General features: G+C 53.2%; 10 protein-coding genes across 10 annotated transcripts; 4 read left to right on the top strand and 6 right to left on the bottom strand.

Annotated features, from left to right (window-relative positions):
- Positions 1-519: 519 nt before the first annotated feature.
- On the bottom strand, positions 520-4,773 carry CIN8 (kinesin motor protein cin8). Its single transcript, XM_024467063.1, has 2 exons — positions 1,731-4,773; positions 520-1,684 (listed from the first exon to the last, which is right to left on the bottom strand). The coding sequence occupies exons 1-2, from the start codon at positions 4,329-4,331 to the stop codon at positions 794-796; spliced, it is 3,492 nt and encodes a 1,163-aa protein (XP_024325893.1). The 5' UTR covers positions 4,332-4,773; the 3' UTR covers positions 520-793.
- A 15-nt stretch (positions 4,774-4,788) lies between these two features.
- Positions 4,789-6,819, top strand: VC83_03415 (uncharacterized protein; the record flags this gene model as incomplete). The annotated part of the gene is made up of 3 exons (XM_024467062.1): positions 4,789-4,978; positions 5,038-6,442; positions 6,780-6,819. Exons 1-3 carry the CDS (start codon positions 4,927-4,929, stop codon positions 6,817-6,819), a joined length of 1,497 nt encoding a protein of 498 aa, XP_024325894.1. The 5' UTR covers positions 4,789-4,926.
- Positions 6,820-7,059: 240 nt separating this feature from the next.
- PNG1 (peptide-N4-(N-acetyl-beta- glucosaminyl)asparagine amidase) lies at positions 7,060-9,400 on the bottom strand. The gene is made up of 2 exons (XM_024467061.1): positions 8,456-9,400; positions 7,060-8,401 (listed from the first exon to the last, which is right to left on the bottom strand). Exons 1-2 carry the CDS (start codon positions 8,986-8,988, stop codon positions 7,525-7,527), a joined length of 1,410 nt encoding a protein of 469 aa, XP_024325699.1. The 5' UTR covers positions 8,989-9,400; the 3' UTR covers positions 7,060-7,524.
- On the bottom strand, positions 9,401-12,649 carry UTP4 (U3 small nucleolar RNA-associated protein). Its single transcript, XM_024467060.1, has 2 exons — positions 11,607-12,649; positions 9,401-11,556 (listed from the first exon to the last, which is right to left on the bottom strand). The coding sequence occupies exons 1-2, from the start codon at positions 12,622-12,624 to the stop codon at positions 9,839-9,841; spliced, it is 2,736 nt and encodes a 911-aa protein (XP_024325985.1). The 5' UTR covers positions 12,625-12,649; the 3' UTR covers positions 9,401-9,838.
- On the bottom strand, positions 12,650-14,165 carry VC83_03412 (uncharacterized protein). The gene is made up of 2 exons (XM_024467059.1): positions 13,790-14,165; positions 12,650-13,736 (listed from the first exon to the last, which is right to left on the bottom strand). Exons 1-2 carry the CDS (start codon positions 13,939-13,941, stop codon positions 12,905-12,907), a joined length of 984 nt encoding a protein of 327 aa, XP_024325895.1. The 5' UTR covers positions 13,942-14,165; the 3' UTR covers positions 12,650-12,904.
- Positions 14,166-15,654, top strand: VC83_03411 (uncharacterized protein). The gene is made up of 2 exons (XM_024467058.1): positions 14,166-14,523; positions 14,576-15,654. Exons 1-2 carry the CDS (start codon positions 14,325-14,327, stop codon positions 15,013-15,015), a joined length of 639 nt encoding a protein of 212 aa, XP_024325700.1. The 5' UTR covers positions 14,166-14,324; the 3' UTR covers positions 15,016-15,654.
- On the top strand, positions 15,655-17,459 carry SSO2 (syntaxin). The gene is made up of 5 exons (XM_024467057.1): positions 15,655-15,865; positions 15,972-15,982; positions 16,038-16,162; positions 16,221-17,000; positions 17,072-17,459. The coding sequence occupies exons 1-5, from the start codon at positions 15,860-15,862 to the stop codon at positions 17,308-17,310; spliced, it is 1,161 nt and encodes a 386-aa protein (XP_024325924.1). The 5' UTR covers positions 15,655-15,859; the 3' UTR covers positions 17,311-17,459.
- Positions 17,460-17,696: 237 nt separating this feature from the next.
- VC83_03408 (uncharacterized protein) lies at positions 17,697-18,818 on the bottom strand (the record flags this gene model as incomplete). Its single annotated transcript, XM_024467056.1, has 1 exon — positions 17,697-18,818. One exon carries the CDS (start codon positions 18,816-18,818, stop codon positions 17,949-17,951), a length of 870 nt encoding a protein of 289 aa, XP_024325923.1. The 3' UTR covers positions 17,697-17,948.
- A 382-nt stretch (positions 18,819-19,200) lies between these two features.
- Positions 19,201-19,684, bottom strand: APC11 (ubiquitin-protein ligase Anaphase Promoting Complex; the record flags this gene model as incomplete). The annotated part of the gene is made up of 4 exons (XM_024467055.1): positions 19,201-19,268; positions 19,328-19,391; positions 19,445-19,476; positions 19,543-19,684. 4 exons carry the CDS (start codon positions 19,682-19,684, stop codon positions 19,201-19,203), a joined length of 306 nt encoding a protein of 101 aa, XP_024325928.1.
- Positions 19,685-19,944: 260 nt separating this feature from the next.
- VC83_03406 (uncharacterized protein) lies at positions 19,945-21,536 on the top strand. Its single transcript, XM_024467054.1, has 2 exons — positions 19,945-21,036; positions 21,101-21,536. Exons 1-2 carry the CDS (start codon positions 20,087-20,089, stop codon positions 21,159-21,161), a joined length of 1,011 nt encoding a protein of 336 aa, XP_024325844.1. The 5' UTR covers positions 19,945-20,086; the 3' UTR covers positions 21,162-21,536.
- Positions 21,537-21,573: the final 37 nt, after the last annotated feature.

Genomic DNA, 21,573 nt, shown 5'->3' with positions numbered 1-21,573 from the left:
TGTTAAGATTCGACCTATCGACACACCATATCCTCCAACTATCTTCACTACTGTCCCGAAGGCGCTGACTCTCTCGATTTGACCCTTGATGATGGAAGTCATCTGGATGCTGTCTTGACCCAGACGTCTACGCAGATTAATATCGGGATATATGTTTGTTGGGTTGGTACTATTGAAGCTACTATTGGAGGTGTTACCCAAACCGGGCGTTGTGGGAGCAATTTGCTGTTTCTGCAACGTAAATATAGGAAGCATCGAGAGTTAAGGCGGCAAGGGGCTTATATTCTACGCTATGCCTATTAACACAATTGAGAGTATTAAGTCACTGTATTTCAAGCTTGTGTATGGCAGAGCGGACGGGATGCCCAATTCTCTTGAGTCCATAGTCGTATGTGTGTTCTGTGTATGGCGAGGACTGCTGTAAGTGACTATCATTTCTGTTTCTTGTGTCTGAGAATTTAAATTAATTTACAGTTTACAGTTATTCAGCATATGCGCATGGAAAAGCACAGTATTCATACCGATTTATATGGAGAATTGAAATTTTATTCTCTACCAATTTCATACAGAGACGAGGGAGACCCAAGCCCCTTTCACGTATTACTTTAAACAAGAAGGGTCCCAGAACGATACAGGACCCAGGTATCACCATAAACCTAGACACCAGAAAGACAAACACCACGCAACCCCCCCCCCAATAGCCCTTGCGCCAATAAAGTAGCCAGCCGCCAGTGCTCAAAAGCAATCCCAGGCCATCAATCAATGCCAAACCACCTACTCCCACAATAAATATCTATGATAACCCCCCCCCAATCCTCGGGCTCCTCCTCCTCCCAGTGCTCTGTGAGAACGCAGCAACCGGAATTATATTATTCTCTCTCCCCTCGAGTGGTACAACCGTTGCTCTCTTGGCCGGTTTCTGCGGAAGCCTCAATCCACTGGCAGTCATGCTGCGTTTAAATGCGGGCCGAGCGTCGGCATCATTGCTGGAGGCTGTGTCGGTACCGAGGAGTACGGAGCTTAGCGATCCGGCGTGAATATTGAGATCGATTTCCCTAAGTCCGAGTGTTGGCGCCGTGTCTGATGTCGGATTGAAAGGAGGAGATACCTCTTCTTCTTTGGCTGGGGTGGCCACATCGTTGAAGATCACTGGAATGTATTTGGTGGGCGACACCAACGGAGTAGTAGAGACAGCGGGTTGTCGGACATTTTCCAGGAGCTTTTCATGCGGATCCGTGCGGGGCAGCGTTGTTGGGAACCGATATTGCTGCTTGAGCGGAGTATCACCTGTAGGGACGTATTCCTGGAGAAGAGTGCTGACAATGTTTGAGCGTAATTCCGCAAGAGGCTGGCGTAATGTCGTATCGAGTGGTGATAAAGCATCCTGTAATGTGGTGGTCTTGGCCGACATCTCCTCGCCCAGGTCCTTCACCCTGTCATATGTGGACGTAAAGTGAGTGCCAATATTGCTATAAGAGTCGCTAACAGTCGATGAAAGGTCCTTCAGAGACTGCGTGTGGCTATCATGGTGCTCGGCATTCTGTGTTCGTGCGCGGCTGACGAAGTCGTCCAGGGCTTCCATGTGGATGGCAATATCCTTCATCTGCTCGTCCACAATACGGATAGTCTCTTCATGGACAGATTTTGTGGTCGATTGGATGGATGCATTGTGCTTGTTGGCGGCCTATGTATGTTAGCAGGGTTTCAATTTCATCCAGAAATATACTTACTATCCAATCTTCCTTCAGTTTCGTTTTCAAGCTTTCGCGAGACAGCTGAACTTCTTCCACTAGCTTCTGCTCCTTCTCGTTCCATGCATCCATATTCTGATTATACACAGACCTAGATGCCTCAAATGTACTCTCAGAGCTCTTAATACTTTCTTTTACCGCATTGACCTTGGCTTCAATTCTAGCATCCTGCCTCTCACATTGAGACATTACAAGAGTAGTGATCTGTTGAAGGAGGTTCTCGCGATCCGTAGCAGCTTGCTCACGCTCCTCAACAATCACGCGTTCCAGCTGGGATGTTGCCGCAGAGTTTGATTCCACCAAGGCTTCGCTGGCTGCATTGAGTTGATTTCGAAGGTCATCGGCTTCGGCTTTCTGCGAGTTAACGTGCTTGATAAGATCCTCAAACATGCCTTTGAAGTCGCGACCAAGTGAACTATAAGACGTATGGAGCTGAGAATGGAAAGTGTCAAGTTCACTCAACACCTCACCAGAAATGCGTTCAGCAGCACCAGAGAGGCCTTGCAACCCTTCCCCGACGCGGGACTTAACAACTTCCCGTAAGACTTTGATTTCTTCAAGAACCTCATCCATCGTATCCTTTGCCTGGATTGTCTGGTGAGAAACCTCTCCCCGTGATGCTTCAAATAAAATCACATTCTCTCCAAGGAACGCTTGCGTAGTCCCAAGCTTTTCCAACTCTTCCTGAACAAACGACTGCATCCTGCCGGAAACACTTGCCATGAGCTCCTCCTGCTGCGCTCTAAATTCCTCAACGCGAGACTCGACCAGGCTTGTCACATCGGAAACTTGGGTTTGCGAGAGGCCCCAGGTGCTTCTATTTATCGATTGGAGGTTGGATTTCCTGCGAATCTTCGAGTGGAGGCCGCCAACATCGGTGACGGTCTTCTCCAGAGTAGATATCAACGTCGTGCCAACTTCTGCCAATTCCTCCTCGGTGCGCTCGTGGGCTTTCCTTAGCATTTCTTCCTCGGACAGGTGCTGGCGGGTTTGGGTAAGGACGGTTTCGGTTTGCTCAAGTACGTCTTTCGTCTCGTCTAGCGTTGCCCGTGTGCCTTCATTCTCCCTCCTCAGGTTCATAAAGTTGGCGGTCAGTGAATGTAGATCCTGGACCTTATTTCGGAGGTTGATTTCCATTGTCTCAATCTTCGCGCTGAGTTCTTCACTTAATATCCTCCTCGATTCTCTCTCCACCGTCATTTCTTCAAAGCTTTCGTTCGTCATGTAAACTCCATTCCGCTGCCGTGTGGCAATAAGCTCGCTCTTTAGCTTTTCGATCTCGCTGGTGAACTCCTTGAGCAGAATCTTCTTGTCTATCTTCGGGTTGACTTGTGGTTTGTTGCGGATGTTCTTCGCGCGGAAGGCGTAGTCCAGAGTGGATATCGTCTCTTCGAGGTTGCTTTTAGCAGGGGAGACAGTTGCGATAATGCAAGTCTTGGTCCGTCCTCCAAGCGAATCTTGCAGCAGTCTCGTGAGTTTCGATTCGCGGTATGGGATATGGGAGCTCTTGTCGACCAAGGCGTTTATAACTCGTCCAAGGGTCAACAGACTCTTGTTGATAAGGCCCGCTTCGGCTGCGCGTTTGTTCTCGGCGCCACTTCGTTGGATATTTTCGCTGCCTGCCAGATCCACGAGGTTGAGCTTCCCGGCGCTGATGTAGTCCTCGCCGTTCTCGCCTGTGCGCTTGATATACGCGGTGACCGTGAACACTGTATGACTTCGACTACTGAGGTCGTTGCACTTGGTGGCTGCGACTTGACGCTTGTGACTCCCATTTTGCAGCAATTTCACTCCCTCCACCGCGGATTTGATGTGTGCCTCCTCCATACCCTGGACGAAAGTCGCCGCGTTGCCCTTCTTGCCGGCATCCTCGTAGATCTTGAGTTTGCTGGTTTCATCGGCAGAGATAAGGTCGCGGAGCTCTTCGTTGTAAAGCTCAATGAACGAGCACTTGACCGAGCTCTCCGCGTCATCAATCTCGAGCTTGTTGAAAAGCGCGTAGAGAGCCCGAGGAATTATACCAGCCGCGTCCGACAACATGCCGAGCGTATCATCCATATCTCCCGACATCGTATACGTCTTCCCTGTGCCCGTCTGGCCATACGCGAAAATGGTGCAGTTGAAGCCCGCGATCATCTCATCCAATATCGGCGTCACGACATCGTCGTATATCATTGCCTGGTCCGCGGCCGGGGAAAAGACCTTGTCGAAGTGGTACGTCTTGTTGCTCAACGCGCTAGGTCCCATCAAGAGGTCGATGCTATTCCCCCGGACGCCATCTGTTGTCAAAACAACTCCGCTGTTTTCCCGAACCTCGCGGTCGTTGCGCCCTCGACACCTCACAACGACATTTATGTTTGTTTCCTCCGGGCTATCGCGTTCGAAGTCCCTCTCTTTTCTCTTTGTTCCCGCTGTAGCTGCAGAAGCTATTGAGTCGGCTGGCGAGATTGCACCGCTTCGGTCCATTCGGCTGGCTGGTCGTACTGATATTGCCCTAGCTGTGGATGGGCGAGGGCGTGGTGGGCGCATACTGTTCTTCCTTGAAGGCGCGACAGGTGCCGGCCGCGGCATACCTGCCATAGGACGTTGTGTATAGATGAAGCCCTGTCGATATAGTAAAAGGCTTCCTAGCTTAAGCAGTGTCCCCTTTACCCTTGTCGTGCGATTGCAAGTGTGTTAATCGAGGTAATCGGTGCCGATGAAGCTGTTGGTTTGCTAAAATATGGGACAATATAACGTGTAAAGATATACAGGTCAGGTGTTAGCGCATCTCAGATGTAGTCGCTCCTGACAATTCTCCCTTATAGACGTTCGTGATGTAGTGGTTGGCGGGTTGGTGTATAGAGTACATGTGGTGGTCGGTGTGGTTGAATTCGGCAGGGAGGGCAGACAAGGTCGATGTAAACAAAGCGTCGCCATAAACAGAAGGGCCCCAAAAACAATTTAGCGTTTTGTCCGATTTGGGTTTAGCCGGCGCGTCGTTATCATTGGCTTATCGCTCCTTCCCTGCCCGTTATTGTCGACGGCCGACTGTTTCCTGTAACCTTAGGAGATCCTGTACTGTTCACGACCGTAGAACACACGATATACACGACGACGTACATGACGACAAAAGCTTCTCTTCATCCTGAGATACACTTACAAACTTGTTCCTTATCGACTGCCCACAGCGGCCATGTCGCAGTTCAGCGCTGCTGTGACACCCGGAAGGTCGCTGGGGTTTCTAGGTACCGCTTCCCTGATCACCGGCGGGAAACAAGAACAGTAACTAACCTATCCCCCCCAGTCCTAGGAGCATCCCTCCACGACATCGTTACAAGACTCAAAGCCGAACCCCAAACCTTTGGAAAGCTCGAGTTGATCTACTCCCCCGAAAGCCCCGTCACCGAGCCCGTTATCGTGAGCCTCCCAACAAACGGGCTCCGCCTACGCTTTGACGGCCCCGAACAACGCCTCCGACTCATCGAGATCACCGACTTCTCCAAGAGCAAGTTAACCTACAAAAACATCGATATCGTCAAACCCGCAAGCCCCGCATCTCCCAGCACATCATCCAGCATCCAAGACACCTCCGCCGGCCCGACATTCAAACACATCTACAACAAGCTCCTCGCGCCCTCGTACCCAGGCGACTATGTCCCCCCCGACGCCAAGGGAGATGGCAAATACGGCGTCTATATCCTCTCCTACCCCGGGATAGCATTCACCTTTCCCGTCCTCGCCTCAACCTGGAACCCAGACAAAGACTACGCCACCATGCTCGCGCTCCCCTCCACCAAGCCCGCGACCTCTATGGCTGTCTTCATCGGCGACAGCTGGGCCGAGGAGCAGAAGGTGCTGTACGACCAGCTCCTCGAAGATCCACGATCCTACTCCCCGAGCCATAAAGGGAAAGACGTCTACCCCGACGAAATAAGCCTCGTAAACATCTTCGGGGAAGGCAAACTCCGCCTCGACCGCGCGTGGAGCTCCTCACCCTTCTGGCTCTTCCTGGGCCAAACAACGCCCCAAGAACTGGTCGCCGAGTTAGGACCACCGGATGCTATATACCGTAAATCCGACCAAAGAATGGCAATCCACAAAGCGCGCGCAGGCAGCGAAAGTCAGCAAACCCGTCCTCACCTCGATCCCCCCAGCACCGACGACTCGACAGACACCAACGCATCGTCGATCCGCACCGGGACCTCCGTTTCGGGGGATGAATCGGACAGCGGTTCCGTCGATGGGAAGATGTCAAAGGAGTGTTTCTATAACTACTTCTACCACGGCTTCGACATCCTCGTTTCTCCCCCCACTCCCCCCTCGCGACCTTGCCCCTCCTCCCTCGCCGCCGCCGACGACGCATCCCCAGAAGGACCAACACTCATATCCCCGGCCCCCCTCGTCGCAACAAAACTAATCCTCCACTCCAACATCCCCGGCTCCTACGCCTTCAACCGCCACCGCCGCTGCAGATGGTCTCTCTCCTACCTCCCCCTCCCCTCCCCCCCCACCTCGGAATCCCCCTACCCTGAGATCGCCTCCCGACTTCACGAGGAGTGGAAGAGTATATATGCGACGGGGGAGGAGGCGGCACAGAGACAGAGGGGGATGGTGCTTAATAGGGATTGGGGCGATAGTCCGGGGAGTAGTGTTGATTTGCTTGGGGATTGGGAGGAGGGCACCGGGCCTGGGGGAGGGAGGGATGGGGTGTGGGTGGGATGGGGGTGGGGGGAGGGGGGAATGGTGGGGGGTTGGGGAATACGACGTTGTACGGGTTTCCGGGGTTGGTGTTTGAGGTGCTTAGGGGGGGGGTGGTGTGTGGGTTGACTGTGTTTTGATTTTTGGGAGGGGAGGAGATGGTGTTTGGGGGGGAGCATTTGGGTTGGTGGATGCGTGGGTGGATGGGATGGGGTTTGGGGGTATTGATATAACAATTCGGCGGGTTATTCTTCATCAGTCGAGGCGGGCATGCTATGTATATACCTATCACGTTGCTTGTTTGAATGCCATCATCAATTATCAGTAAACGTCCTTATCCCGCACTAGTTATCCCACATCAACTGTTGACCGACTAACCAAGACCTAATTTCACAACCGCATCAAAGTCAAGCCCATATAATATAAAGCACATAGAATCTCATTCATATATATTTTCCTATACACAACCCCCATCCCCCCCTTTCCCCCTCATTCCCCTCCTTTTCCCCCAACCCCCTTTCAATCCAAATACCCCCCCATCCCAGCAAATATTTCCATACCCAAATACGCCCCCCAAATCCCACCCCCCAAATCCCACCATTCCCAAACCCTCCCCAACCCAACCCCTTCCCTGCCCTAAATGCCTCTCGTTTCCCAAAAGCCCAGATGACAAAAAACCGGATATCGTCGAATGTGATCAAGACCCACCCACCCAAAATCCCCCCAAAGTCCCAAAAGATAATAAAAAATATGTTTCCCAAAATAACGCCTTCCTTCCCCACCCCCCCGTGACTACCTGCGTGCTATGATGTGACTATAGAGATGAAATGTCGCTAGCGCTATATACAGTGGATAGATGAGTTCGCGCGTCGTGATGTGTTCCTCCCCATTGTGTGTGTTCGTGGCGACAGGAGGAGCGCCGTCGTGTGAACGGCTTCATTACGCACACCATGCCTCTACTGTGCGGTGGTATTGCCAACCTGGCAGGCACATCATGTTTACCTCCAGGCCTAGCTGCGTACCCCACCCTCAACCTAAGGATATCTGCATAAGGCTACACCACCGGTGTACCCCAACCCAAAGTCCGGTTACCTCAGTAAGTAGGATCACGGGGTAGATTATTATTCCTCGGTCCCGCCTCCCCCCTCGCGCGCGCCCACTCCTCATTCCCACTCTGCCTCCCCGCCGGCTGCTCAGCAGGCAACTTCTGGTCATCGCTCGCGCTCCTCGACGGCGGATTCGGCGGCGGGGGGGGAGATGGATTCGACGTCGTCGACTCCGCCACCATTTCGGGAACATTGACGCGCACGGACTGCGCGATGGAAGAGACGACGTACCCGCGCAGTTCGCGGTCTTCGCGACTATCCTCCTTCTCGAGGCGGAAGCGCTCTTCCTTCGGCAGGTTGGCGCGGCGGAGGGTGCGGATCTCGTTGAGGATGTAGAGGAGGACTTCTTCAGGGCAGCGACTGCGGTGTTCGGCATGATCTGCCTTCCGAAGATATCGACGCGTGACATCCGTCACGCCATCAGCAGAGAAGCCGATACAATACGAAATCTTCTTCCCCCACCCATCAGTGTACAGCCTAGGATTATCCCACGACTCCTCACACGCATCGACATGCACCCATCTCTTCTGCATCTCCGAGTACACCTCCGTCCACACGTGATCCTCGGCATTCCAGACCCAGCGCACGCGCCCCCCCAGCGCACGACAGAGCATGCTGAAGCAGTTGGCCCACTCGCCGCAGCGACCGCGCCGCGTCTGCATCAGCCGCCACACGTCGCTGTAGCGGGGGAAGCGCTCGTAGGCGCCACAGTCGCCGGCGGAGCAGCGGTAGAGTTCGACGCGGAGCGCGCCGCAGGCGGCTTCGTCGGGGGTGGGGCGCGCCATGCCTTGGGCGACGGTGGGGGACATGCAGACGGGGCAGGCGGGGTTGTTGACCCAGGTGAAGAAGGAGCGTTTGAACCATCTGGGGGGGGGGGGTTAGTCGGTGTACTGACCATCGTGAAAGGGGGTGTCGTACCTTAATAAGGCGCGGATGACGCAATCCTGATACCCCCACTCTGGCTTCCTTCCATCGCCCATACTCTCCGCTTGAGCCTGCAGCACCTCGCTCTCCTCCTGTGCCTCGCCGTATATCCTATCCAACGGCAGTGCAAGCAATGCCTCATCCAACAACCCCGGGTTCTCGTAGTTCGTCGGCATCGCCGATAGTGTAAGTAATAGATTTCTGAATTTCTGCGACTGTGAATCGTTAGGCGGGGACGGCAGCTTCGACAGCCTCCTCAGCGACGAGTAAGACGGCGGCGTCTGCCCTGCCGACGAACCACTCGACGTCGTCGGTCTCGTCGGTCGTGAGCTGGATCCTACATCCCCGCGCAAATCCGATGACGACGCTCGCTCCCTCGGGCTGGGCGAACCATTGCGCGACCGCGAGCGATCGAGCTCGTTTAACCGCTTCGTACGCAGCAGCTGCTCGAACTGTACGCGCAGGTCCTTCGCCCATGCCTCGTCGAACTGCTGGGGCGGGCGCGGAGGCCCATTCGAGTCCGCCATGAGGTGCAGGCTGATGTGGAGGGTTGCCGAGGACTCGAGCGAGCGGGTTTGGTGTCGCCTGCTGCTGTCGTGTCGTGGCTGGTGGTGTTTCCCTATGGTGATGGTGATGTTTGTGTAGTCGTTGGTGATTGATGTGATGTCGTTCGTTCGGGGTTGCGCGGGGTGTGAGTCGTGATATCGCGTGGAGGGTGGAGGTGGAGGTGGGAGGTGGAGGTGGACCGCAGCACCAGCACAGCCAGGCTTCAAATCACCTTTCGTGCCTTCACAGAATATAACTCTGTCGCATAGTTCTATGAAGTATTGGCGATGCAATATCTAGGTCGTCTGTATGTGCAGTATGTGCAGTATGTGCAGTAGAAAGAGTTTTAATTGTGTAGATGGGCCTTTTCAGAGGTTTCGTTGGTAGGTGAGGGCGAAAGTGCTGGCGTGGAGAGCTGACGACGCTTCACACCACACTAGTAAATAGATGCCTGGATTATAGGGCCACAAGCACGAATAACTACGAGTAACGACGACTAGGTAGGACTGACTAACTTAGGACTACGGAGTAACTACGCCTAACTACGACTAACCACGACTAACCACCATAAGGCAGCGACTGGTTGGTTGAGAGTGGCAAAACGTTAAAATGGGCACGCAGATACACGCAGCCAGTACAAAATTTGATAAAAGGGAGGAGGGGAGGGGCAAAATCATCCCCAGTGCTACAATATAGTACTATAGTACTACAGTTCACTATATACGTAGTACGTATGGATACCAGAATGGGTATCCGTAGTCATATTAGAAACACTCTGGCTCTGTGCATCCATCCCTACTACTCCTACTCCACATACTCTACAGAACTCCCTCACAGTCCACGCTTCTCCCACTCCTGGTCCCCATAGTACCTTGGTGGCAACTCCAGCTCCCACTCCGGCCGCTCCACCAGCGCAATCTCCAACCCGCTGCTGCCCGGAGCCTCGCCACCACCACCACCCAGGCTGACTATCCCCATAATGGGTCGGTATTTGTACGTATGCCACCAGTGTGGCGGTTGATCTGAACTGCCCTCCTCGTCGCCGTACTCAGTAAGCTCGCCTGCCTGTGCTCCCCCCTCCGCGTCCCCACCGCGACGTAACTTGCCCTGTGCGGCCCCCACCTCGTCGCTGCTCTTGCCATAGTCCATGCGGTCCTCGTCGTCATCCTCGTCGTCGTCGAGGATGCCCCGGTGGTTCCGCAGGTTGATCTCACGCACTTTGCTGTTGTCGTCCTCGTGGATTACCCGCTGCATTTTTCGTGACATGCCGCTTGTGAGCTGCTCGTCGGGGATCTTACTTCCTGCGCCGGAGGTGCCCTTGCGCGGGTTATCCTGGCCGGCGATGTGCATGTGTTTCCTCTTGCGTTGTGCGTTCGCTTCCGTCTCGGGTGGGAAGTCTCGTGAGAGGTCGAACATGAACATCCACTTGCTCCCATATAGCCATAGTCTCTCTTTAGAGTCTGCTACATCCCACAAGCACCCCATGGCCTGGTCCCGAAGACCCTTGAATTCCTCGGGAAATTTTGTGGTGGGGTTGCTTCTCGACCAAGCGGTCAGTTTGCCACTCTTGGCTTCAAACTCAAAAACGGCAGATGTCGCCGTTACCACTAACATGCGGTCTTCCGTCTCGGGCGCTATCGATGCAGCACATGGTCGGAACGATAGCACAACAGCAGCTGCAGGAAGCTTGGGAAGAGAAGAGGTGGATGGGTTACGCGTCCAGAATTGTCCTCTCAACGTAATCGACTTAGTTGCATCTTCGCCGTCCGATTCGTCCGACAATGATTCTGGAGACGCGTCACTCTGTGCTATATCATCCGAGTCAGGGCCATCGTCCTTCAAGAGCCAGGTATCGATGTATCCAGCTAGATCGCTAACTGCCAGAATGCGGCCGTCAGACGAAAAGGCGATGCGGTTGATATTCCTCTCGTAGTCTCCCAGACCGCCAAACCTAGTAGCCTTGTCTACCTTCCTGTCCAGTCGTGAAAGCTTTGCGGGAGAGGGTAAGGCCCTGACAGCTGACGGCGACCTTGCAACGTCACCCACGATACGCGTGGCAACGATGCGGTTGTCTCTTCGCACGATTACAAGCCATTGGCCATCCGGAGAAAACTGAACAAGTCGTGCCCCACCACGGGACAATTTTTCAGAAAGATCCAACTTTGACACTCTCAAAGCGTCTCCTTGATTCCCACCTCGTGATCTCAGTTGGAAGAGTTTGACCTCACTGTTCGTGGATAGTGCGAGAAGACCACCATGTGCCGCCACAGAAGCAGAATTGATATTAGCTTCTCCTTTGATAATGACCTTAGCCACTAACTTCCTGTTGCGGTGACGCTCCTCGGATTCGCTGTCGGATTCGGCATTGTCGTTGGCTTGCGTAAGCTTGCTCACGCGCCAGATGTGAACCTCCCGGTCCCACCAGCTCATCAGAAGTCTCTTCGCTGGCACGCTTTGCACTATCGGTTCTTGGGGGAGGTATGGCAGCATGCGCTGGTTCTCCGCACCGAATTCCCGGAGGGGAAGGACGATTGGTGTCGCATCGGGTCCTAATGATTATTAGTATTTGTAGAATTGGCCAATGGGGTGTAAAACATACCACCAGACACAACGAAGCTCATCCCACGTCCCTCGAAGGAGGTCATAGTCTTGACATCGTGGTTGTGGAGACGTTTATGGCTGACTTCTGCCCAACGAGATTTCGGGCCTCCTGACTGCTTGTAAACGACGGTCCGTCTATCCATGCCTCCGCTAAACACCGTCGATCCATCTGCACTCGCTGCAAGACTGAGAATATCCTGTCGGTGGCTCTTGATACGTTGAATCAAGGTATAAGTCTTTCCATCCCATATCCGCAGTTCTCCGGTAGAGTCTCCAGACACGATATTCCCATTCGGCAGGCATTTCACTGCCCAAACTATGATCTCCTTCGGTCCACCCGATGGCCCGCTGCCAAGTGATATGCTCCTAATCGACGACCCATTTCGACTGTCATAAACTCTGATTGTGCTGTCTGTGCATCCAGCAACCACAATGTTGCGGTCCTGGAAGTTGACGCTTATAATCTTCGCCTTCTTCGCCGATGGCCGAACAAGAACACGCTGCAGCTGGAGATCGTCATCGGCCGTAGAGTAAAGCACGAGAGCACCGTCTGTGCACCCAGTGATCAAGTTCTGGCCATTCCAAGCCCCATTTTCCTGTTGCTGACCAGGTGCCAATTGCTGTTGCGCAGCCAGGCACCAGATCTCGCCATGGTTCCCGCTCGATTGGCGAAGCGGCTGCAGGCGCTCAAGGTCCCATTCCGTCACCGTTGTAGTGTAGCCGATGCTGAAGAGTCGAAGTTTTCCCGGTATAATTTTGCCATCGTGGTCTTCCTCATCTGGATCCTGGACCCAGGCCAGCCCGTCTACGCTGCGGTCTTGGCCGCCTCGCAGGATCGTCTCTTGGAACCAGGCGCCATTTAACGGGTTCCAGATCTCGATGTCACCGTTAGCTCGTCCTATCGCAAGGCGGAGGGTGTCAGATTTATTCGCTCTGCCGATATGCGAATGAGAGAATGCTACGGCATTGATTGTTGACGGGGAATATGGCACGAAGCGACAGCGGTGGACGTCCATGGCGCCGATATTACTTGCTACCTCGACAGCAAAAAAGTTCGACGAGAGGCAATGGAAGATAAATTCAGGTGATAAACAAAATGGTCCGTGCGCTTGGTCTGTGCGGGACGAGCTTCTAGCGGGGATTCACCAAGGATTGTCCCCCACCGTGGAATCAGAGATCCATTATGGAGGCTTAGACTTTTTCAACTTCTACATAATTATAAGACACGGCCTCAGCGTACTTCAATGAGCAAATTAATAATTCCTTCTATCTCTAGGGGTGAGTATCTCTGGGCCATCAAAGGATGGCTACCGCAGATGCGTAGCTGACCGAAGAGTCCTTGATATCCTTCACGTCGCTGCTGCGCTCATACCGAACAAACTTAAATCGCCCACCATTCTCAGCGGAGATCTTCCCCTCTTGTTTGAGAACCTCTAACGCTGCCATGACAAGTCCAATAGGATGACGCCCGCATACAGTGTTGCCTGTATCCTCCAAGTTGTCCAGGAAGCCCTGGTGCGTCCCTTGTTCAATGGCATCCATGGCCAGTTTGTCTATCTTGCCTATACTCTCATGAATCCAGGGATTTGTAGGCGTTTTATCGCGTCGACGGAGGCTGTAGCCGTCCGAGTTTGCAGAAGGTGATGCGGGGAGGTAGTATGTATACTGGAATCTCTCGCCCCAGTGGCAGAAGTCTGAGCTCACCACGAAGACCGATGTTGGATCAGCGAGGTAAGGCGCAAATATCTGGCCATAACTTCGCTCGGTCGGTCCAGATGTGGCGCCGACGAGGACTGGAACGAGCTGAGGGAAGTCGTCGGGGGATTTGAAGGTGTTGGCAAGGACCTTGTAGATGTAAGGGAGGTGCATCTCAAGGCTGTGTTCAGCTTCCTCGGACTTCGCTTTCCACGGGTCGAACTTCGAAGTTGCTTGAAGTTCTTTGATGGTTGCCTGGTCTAGTTTGAGGTTGCCCAATGGCGTAGCATAGTATTCTTGAGAAGATATCGCACAGCCGGACAGGTACAGGGTGTGGGACGGGCCCAGGAGAAAGACGCGTTTGACCTTTGAGAGGTCCAGGGACTTATACGCCCAAGCAGCAGCAGGGCCGGAATATGAGTAGCCGGCATGACTAGACTTGAATTAGAATGCGCTCATAGTATATGAGAATATGTTAATACTCACGGGGCAATAATCACCCTCGCACCTGGAACAGGTAGTTTGTTGCCATCGATGCTGTCGGGAACCTGAGCCAGCCAGCCATCGAGCTCACTCGAGAGTGTCGCCGGAGCTGAGGAATACCACGAGCCTGCATGGCTTGCAGCTCTGGTCGACATTTTCGCAATAACCTCTTATATTCTGAATGTAGTATGATTGCCCGAGGTGATCTTCAACAATATCTCTCTGAGGAGTTGCGTATTCGTACGATCTCGGGCTGTTGCACCACGAGGCTGACAAGGCGGATGGATGGTCGACCTGTTATCCTGATATCAGCGATAACCGATAATAACCCTAGTGTTAGCCCAAGTCGCGTCTTCGCAAATGGCACTTTACGCGGTTCCAATACATTTCCCTCCAGCCACCTCTTTCAGACCTCCTTACACATCAATTCCACCATCCCATCATTACAAAACAGATATTTACAAAAGAATATACCGATAAATCAATACATCACCTCATATCTTCTAGTTACTCAATCACCAACCCTCACTCAATCAAAATGCTCCTCAAACGCAAGCGCTCCGACTCCGAGATGTCCAGCCAGAGCTTCTCCATGTCCGCCAGCCCAACACAATCACTCACCATGGCCTCAACCCCCTACCCATCCCAATTCGGGCATGAAATCACCCCCCTCCACCTCTCCAGCCGGACCAGAAAACGCGTTCGCGATAACCGCCCCTCGGAGCACCAGATCCACGGTACGCCGGCTTGGCTCGCGTCGTCTTTTGAATCAAAGCTAACTCCCCCCAGAAAACACACTCAACCTTCTCTTCTCAGCCCAAAAACAACACCAGCAGCAAGCCGAACCCACATACCCGCAGCAAGAACCTACAACCCTCATGTCCGCCCCGCCCCAGCAGCAATCCTCACTCCACTCCTTCTGGGCCCTCCCAGCACGTCGCGACCCCAGCGCCCATTCGACCACCCCCTCATCAGCAGCGCCATGCTTCCAGGAGACGAACTGCGAGGACTGCGATTTGGTGCTTGTTAATGGGGATGGCGATGCGATGGAGATGGATATCGATGTTGATATGTACGGCGACGGCGGGGCGCACGGGTTTGCGTGCTCGCAGTGTAGGAGGCAGGTGCGTCACGGGTGTGCGGTGTCGAATTTGGGGGTGCAGAGGAGGTGTCTTATGTGTGCGGGACAGAGGAGGTGGGTTGGGGGGTTGGGGTGGGTTAATGTTTGAAGGGAGGGGAGGGGTGTGTAGAGCGTGGCTTTCTATCCTGGCAACTTACTTTCCCACCAAGAAGCAACCCATTTTCTCGCAATAAAGCTCGCAATAAAGCTCGCAATAAAGCTTTCAACTATTCCTCTCTTTGGTCACGGCCCTCGCCAGCATTGCTACCGCAGATGTTGCAGCCGCAGATGGGATTGTATATAACTTGCAACAAAAACATATTAAAAATCATCGTGGGCAGGATTTGAACCTACGCGGCCGAAGCCATATGATATCTATCGCATTAAAGCATTCGAGTCATACCCATTAACCACTCTGGCACCACGATGGTTGGATTAGGTAGAATGTGCGCAGAGGATATGATATTTCCGAGGGCGCCGTGGAAACTCATGAGGGTATTTTATGTGGTGTTGTCGCTCCTTCCTGGCAGTGTAATAACAACCCACAGGTGCATCGAGCATCGAGCATCTCTAACTCTTGTACTCTCTCTACTCTTCTACTTACCCTTGTATGCCTGTCTACACTCCAGAGTATGTACCTCTTCTAGTGGAGGTACCTGGACCCCATATCTCAACTCGCTTACCGCGTCTGTGGCAGAACGTTCTGTGGCCCATCCAGCCTTCCTTTGTCCTCGATCTTTCTTGGCCTCAGCTATTCCACACAGCTGCACACATCACATTTGTTCCATCAAAATAGACGCGATAGCGACACACGACAAGCAGGAGGCCATCAGTATTAATTATTGCTTGGCTGTGCAATTGAAAGCTTCAACATCAGGCGCCAGCTTCTACCCGAGCCAAAGTCAACAAAGCGTCTATCTAGTTTAGGGGCTGTGGTGTCCCTCGATCCAAAAATGAGCGCAAGTTAACCTTCCCCCCCTCCTTCGACCATCAAGTATACCCCTTACTTGTTGCGATATTACTTTTGATGTTACGAGAATTGTAGCTAACGCATCAATGGCACAGTACAATAACAAGTCAGTACACACCAATCCAATAAATCGTCGCATCGTACTGACCTTTCTCCTACAGCTATGGCGGTGGGTCAAACCCATATGACCAGCGGGATACCCAACCATCGGGCGGCGGTTACAACGGTGGAGGATACAGAGGAAACAACCGCTACGGAGGAGCTGTAGGCCGTGACAGCTATGGTGGTGAGCCAAATTCCGCATTGATCCCAGCTTCGAAATCATCCTAACACCCGCTTCCCAGGCCAAAACGTCGAACTGGAGCCCTTGGCCCAGAACGGCCAGCAATTCGGCCTTCAACAAGACCCCAACGCCATCCTCAACGAGTGCCGCGAGATCGACAAAGGCATCGACGCCATCGAGCGCAACCTCGAAACCATCCGCATGCTCCAGCAGCGCGCGCTCGACGACCCGGACTCCAGCCAGCAGAGCGCGACCAACAGCCAGCTGGACGCCATGAGCTCCGAGACAATGACCATGTACCGCAGCCTCGCGGCGCGCATCAAGTCGATCAAGCAGCAGCCCGAGTCCGGGAGTCCCAAGAACGCGCCGCAGCTCGGCAAGGTGGACCGCAAGCTCAAGGCCGCCATCAACCATTACCAGAACGTCGAGAGCGACTTCCGCAAGAAGCTGCAGGCGCAGATGGCAAGGCAGTATAAGATTGTCAGACCTGATGCGTCGGAGGCTGAGGTGCGCGAGGCGGTCGAGGATACGTCTAACCAGCAGGTGTTCAGCCAGGCCCTGCTCCAGAGCGATCGCCGCGGACAGTCGCGCCAGGCGCTCAGCAACGTGCAGAACCGCCACGCGGCGATCCAGAAGATCGAGTCGCAGATGATTGAGCTGGCGCAGCTGTTCCAGGATATGGAGGCGCTGGTGGTGCAGCAGGAGGACTCGGTCACAATGATTGAGCAGAAGGGCGAGGAGGTGCAGGAGAACCTCGATAAGGGGACTGAGCACATCGGGACGGCTATCAAGACTGCCCGCTCGCGCAACCGCAAGAAGTGGTACTGCTTGGGTATTGTTCGTACGTATTACCTGTCCATTTTGTTTATCCCTCTATTAGCCGCGAAGACCAACTTGCTAACACATCTGCAGTCATCATCATCATCATCATCGTCGTCGCCGTCGTCGTCGTCAAGCTCGTCAACCAGGCCCCCAAATCGAACAACAACGCCGCCAAGCGCGACATCATGTACAACATCCACGGCCACCTTGCCCCCCGTCCCGGCACAGGAGGTGTATCCATTGAATCCGTCATCGCATCCCTCTCGAAAGAAACAATCGACAAAGTCGCCAATGCTGCTGAGAAGAGGGGTCTGCCGTGGATTGGTTGAACACCCCAGCACACGGTGTGAACGGACGATACTGTACAGCGCGTTTGATTCCCGGCCCCCTCGCGCTTATTTTTCGCATACACGGCGTTAATTTTTGTTGGACTACTACTCTCTGCTCCCTTTTCTGCTCCTGTCCTGAGGTTGGTGGGGTGGGGGAAGGGAGGGGAGGGTGATTCCTTTTGTTTTTGTTGTGCTCTTAGTTGTAGTGTACGGATACCAACCCAGCTTTTCCTTTAAAATACCTGTCGAGACACCTGGCCCTTTTACTTTGTCCTCTTCTGAATGATAATGGGGAATGTTTTGCATTGGACATCCTGACAGCTCTTGCCTCCGTGGAGGGGAATTCCGGGAGGTGGGGGGGTGGGGATGGATGCGAGATGTTGTTCCTGGGGGAGGGGGGTATTATATATAGGTCTTCAAAATTATTACGGTTAATTTGGCACTGTGTCTAGTTTATGTGATAAATGTGATAACGACTCCTTTATTGCGGGTGCCTGATTCTGCATGGCTAGTTTCTATGGGAGAGTTGCCTTCTGTCTCTGTGTCCTGCAGGACGTGGTATACCCCCCCATCCATAATGTGCCCGCGATGCTAACAACCCGCTCCTTGACTCCAAAACACATGTCCGTTCCTCACTCTCACTCCCTCGGCCCATCCTTCTCGTCCTCGCCTTCCCCCTCATCCTCATGCTGTTGCTCATGCTCCCCCTCATCGCCTCCCCCATCCTCCTGCTCTTCCTCCTCCAACCCAAGAGTATCCCTCCCCGTATCAACCACCGTCCTCAAAACCCTCATCTTCTTCTCAAACTCCTCCACCAACACCTGAAAATCCTCCGCCCTCACCCCCTCCCCCGGATCCTTCCACACCCCCCTAACCCTCTCCCTCATCCCCTCATCCCTCCCTTTCGTCCCTTCAAGCCTCAACATAAACCGCGCTGCCAACTCATCCTCCCCGTCGTCGGCGGCGGGGCCGGATTCCCAGGTAGGAGCTTTGGTGATGGAAGCGGAGAGGAGTTGCCACGAGGGGGAGAGGGAATGGAAGGCTGTCACAGCCGTACCGCTCGCATCAAGATCGAGGAGTAGCGTTATATGTTCCGGTTCCCTTGGCTCTCCACCAGATGGTATTCTCTGCTGCTGCCGCGAAAAGGAAGTAAAGCTCGATGACTCAGAGGAGTGCGCGATATGCGAGCTCGAGTGCGGAGAGGGCGCAGAGGAGATAGCAGCGAGGTATTCGTCTGTGAGGTCCTGATCGTCGTCTGAGAAGATGTACCGCACGTTTACCGGGTGGTGCGTGCTGCCGCTCGTAGCGTCATCGACGAGGGTGAAGAAGGGTGTGAATGCCGGCCGTGGTGCCATGATGCTTTCCTGCTGCGGCTCTTGAGCCTGTTGTGACGGCTGCAGATTTGCGTACGGGAGACGAGGGGAGGTGACGAGGCTGGCGGCGGGATGAGTGGTGCTGTCTGGGGGATCCTTTCCCGTAGGCAGAGATTGTGATGTGGATGGGGACATTGTGTGTTTGCCCGGGGGGGGTTAGTTATTCAGAGATTTGATGGGAGGAGGAGGTGGCCAGGCACAACTGATGTCAAAGAGCTCTGGCTGGACCTGGTGAGCGAGGCCTCATATATACCTCTTATCTCCACGTGATCACGCGTTCTTTGGGCGCGGTGCTGGGCTGGGCATCAAACTCTGGGGGAGGGGGGATTAATGACTTTGGGTATCAGATGCCGTGGTATAAAGCGCCTTGAGGTTGGATAGAAGACTGTAGCGCCTTGCTGGGTCTGTGTGGATGCTCCTTTAACGCCTTGAAAACAATGTTTCTCCCCAGTACCCGCCCCGCCATCGCCATCGTTACAGTTCTCGTTTCATGCTTCGTATAGTCGGATAGGAGTAGTTATGCTGCGGCAGTGTTTGTTCCCTCTTCTTGGTCGTCGGTTGCGATGGTTTCAGTCCATTCGAATTCTGTAAAGTAGGTATGTTAGGGCTGTGTTGGCAGCTACGTGGGACGGCTGAAAACCTACTTTGTCTGCACATTGGACACTGGCCCTTCGAGGAGTCTTGCTTGATCCATTCGACGATGCAATGCTAGTGATGGATTAGCAACTGTTGTCTTATGTTAGAGAGTGGTAGTCTCTCACCATGTGGAAGTTGTGACCGCATTTCCCGGACACTGGGCAGTATAGATCAGCAAACCGACATGGTATTTGGGGCATCCAGTTATGTTATGAAGGCTCACATAAACTGCAATCATCTCCTGGGTATTTGCAGGTTGGACAAGTGCCGTCAAAGTGGACTTGGCAAATACCGCAGACGTCGTCTTCTGGGATATCCCATCTCCAAGTCGCGACCGCATTCCATTTTCTGATCGTGACCTTCATATTTGAGTTGGCAGGGACTGTGGACAAGACAGATTCAACACTTTAGGGTCTGTTTTGGGGTCTCTTTGTTGTGATGGCCTGCTATACCATATATGCGTGGAGCTTTGTCAATCACAAGCTGTTTGTTTATGTTATTTATTTCGTCGCCAGTCACTCCGATAAGAATCGGGTGAAGTAGCGATCCAGCACTTATCGCGATAGGGATAGCAGGGTTGCGTCAGGGAGCACTTCCTCATTAGACGCCCGTGAGCCTCTCCAAACAAACATACAATAAAGCTTTCTGGATACTGACGATAGGCCATCGTTCAAACGTGTACAAAGATCCCGGGTGGTTTTATAACCCCGTCTTGTCTCACATGCAGCTCTGATCACCAACAAATATTCATCACGGCGCCGTATGCGATGTTACAAACTAAGATTCTCGCCCGGATCGGAGCTCCGAGGTTGAATTCGACATCACCGTTGCTCAAGATGGCAGCCACAAAATCATTTTCTTCTTACCTCGTCACACCCAAGGAGCTCAATGAAGCTCTGAAGAAGAATTCACCCACAAAAATATCCACCCTACCCCGAACGATACCCCTCTCGGCGGCATGGTTCCTCCCAAACGATGGCCGCAAGGGTATCGACACCTTCAGAGAGCAGCGCATTCCTAATGCACGCTTTTTCGACCTCGACAAGGTCGTAGACCGTCACAGCACATACCCACATATGCTTCCCTCTGCATCCGATTTCGCCGCCGCGATGAGCGAGCTTGGTATTAACCCGGATGATACGGTGGTGGTTTACGATACGAAGGAACTGGGCATATTCAGCGCGCCCCGGGTGGCATGGACCCTCAAGGTTTTCGGGCATGGCCAGGTCCACGTTTTAAACAATTTCAAGCTCTGGGTTGAGGAAGGCTACCCGACCGAGTCCGGAGAGTTCTACAGTGTGGAATGTTGCGCCTATCGGATCCCAAAGCTTAACACGTCCAAGGTCATTGAGTTTGAGGGGGTAAGGGAAGTTGTCCAAGATTATAACAAGGAAGGTGCCGAAGGCATCCAGATACTGGACGCCAGACCGTTTGGGCGCTGGTCAGGAAAGGACGCCGAGCCGAGGACTGGACTGTCTTCTGGACATATGCCTGGATCGATCAGCATTCCTATGGGCGACGTTCTTGACCCAACGACGAAGACCTTTTTGCCAAAGGACGAGCTCCGCAAGGTGTTCGAATCGAAGGGTGTCGACCCGGAGAAGCCGTTGATTAGTAGCTGTGGGTCTGGTGTCACTGCTGCCATCATCGACACTGCTCTCGAGGAGGCTGGTTATGGCGACGCGGAGAAGCACAAGATATATGACGGAAGCTGGACGTGAGTTTCCGCTGTGGAATTAACCCCTCTGCCATATACAATGGAATGCTAATTGTGAGTGTAGTGAATGGGCCCAACGTGTCAAGCCTTCGGATGGCCTGATCAACAAGACTGAAAGCAGTTGATTACTTGAACATACTCTTGGGAATTTCGTTTTCTGAAAGCGGTATTTATGCGCACTTCTCTTCTCTCAATCGTTTGGCGTGGATACCTGGGATCGTTGAAGCATGGAGTTATCTTGGAGGCGGCGGGCGAGCTGATATGACAGATGTTACTTCACTCCATTCCTCGTTGGTCTTTGGTTGTTTCGTGTCCATAATAGCTTTGAATATGCACATCCATAATTGTAACGGGATGATGGAAACAATTAGTGAGTAGTATGATGAAATTTTTATACGCTGATAATTGAATTGATTGATTCTCGAAATTGTTGGCGCATCTTGTACTCTGCGAGCCCATTGATTTAGCCTTACCGATAAGCCACCCAAGATAAGATCCCGAAATTTATTTGACGCTAGCACCCTAGATACACTAGGG

This window comes from Pseudogymnoascus destructans (genome assembly GCF_001641265.1).
Source record: "Pseudogymnoascus destructans isolate 20631-21 unplaced genomic scaffold scaffold_6, whole genome shotgun sequence".
Taxonomy (NCBI): Eukaryota; Fungi; Ascomycota; class Leotiomycetes; order Thelebolales; family Thelebolaceae; genus Pseudogymnoascus; species Pseudogymnoascus destructans.
Note: the sequence above shows the minus strand (reverse complement) of the source record. Positions and strands in the feature narration are given on the sequence as shown.

What these genes read in the sequence shown, in the direction of transcription:
- CIN8 (XM_024467063.1), bottom strand. Translation starts at nt 4,331, where the DNA reads ATGGCAGGTATGCCGCGGCCGGCACCTGTCGCGCCTTCAAGGAAGAAC. An exon ending in AACTGAAGGAAGATTGGATA is followed by an intron (nt 1,685 to 1,730) that starts GTAAGTATATTT and finishes TAACATACATAG; the next exon opens with GCCGCCAACAAGCACAATGC.
- PNG1 (XM_024467061.1), bottom strand. Translation starts at nt 8,988, where the DNA reads ATGGCGGACTCGAATGGGCCTCCGCGCCCGCCCCAGCAGTTCGACGAG. An exon ending in GTCATCCGCGCCTTATTAAG is followed by an intron (nt 8,402 to 8,455) that starts GTACGACACCCC and finishes CCCCCCCCCCAG; the next exon opens with ATGGTTCAAACGCTCCTTCT.
- UTP4 (XM_024467060.1), bottom strand. Translation starts at nt 12,624, where the DNA reads ATGGACGTCCACCGCTGTCGCTTCGTGCCATATTCCCCGTCAACAATC. An exon ending in GAGCTTCGTTGTGTCTGGTG is followed by an intron (nt 11,557 to 11,606) that starts GTATGTTTTACA and finishes AATAATCATTAG; the next exon opens with GACCCGATGCGACACCAATC.
- VC83_03412 (XM_024467059.1), bottom strand. Translation starts at nt 13,941, where the DNA reads ATGTCGACCAGAGCTGCAAGCCATGCAGGCTCGTGGTATTCCTCAGCT. An exon ending in GCGAGGGTGATTATTGCCCC is followed by an intron (nt 13,737 to 13,789) that starts GTGAGTATTAAC and finishes ATTCAAGTCTAG; the next exon opens with TCATGCCGGCTACTCATATT.
- VC83_03411 (XM_024467058.1), top strand. Translation starts at nt 14,325, where the DNA reads ATGCTCCTCAAACGCAAGCGCTCCGACTCCGAGATGTCCAGCCAGAGC. An exon ending in CTCGGAGCACCAGATCCACG is followed by an intron (nt 14,524 to 14,575) that starts GTACGCCGGCTT and finishes AACTCCCCCCAG; the next exon opens with AAAACACACTCAACCTTCTC.
- SSO2 (XM_024467057.1), top strand. An exon ending in AGGCCGTGACAGCTATGGTG is followed by an intron (nt 16,163 to 16,220) that starts GTGAGCCAAATT and finishes CCCGCTTCCCAG; the next exon opens with GCCAAAACGTCGAACTGGAG. An exon ending in GTACTGCTTGGGTATTGTTC is followed by an intron (nt 17,001 to 17,071) that starts GTACGTATTACC and finishes ACACATCTGCAG; the next exon opens with TCATCATCATCATCATCATC.
- VC83_03406 (XM_024467054.1), top strand. Translation starts at nt 20,087, where the DNA reads ATGTTACAAACTAAGATTCTCGCCCGGATCGGAGCTCCGAGGTTGAAT. An exon ending in ATATATGACGGAAGCTGGAC is followed by an intron (nt 21,037 to 21,100) that starts GTGAGTTTCCGC and finishes TTGTGAGTGTAG; the next exon opens with TGAATGGGCCCAACGTGTCA.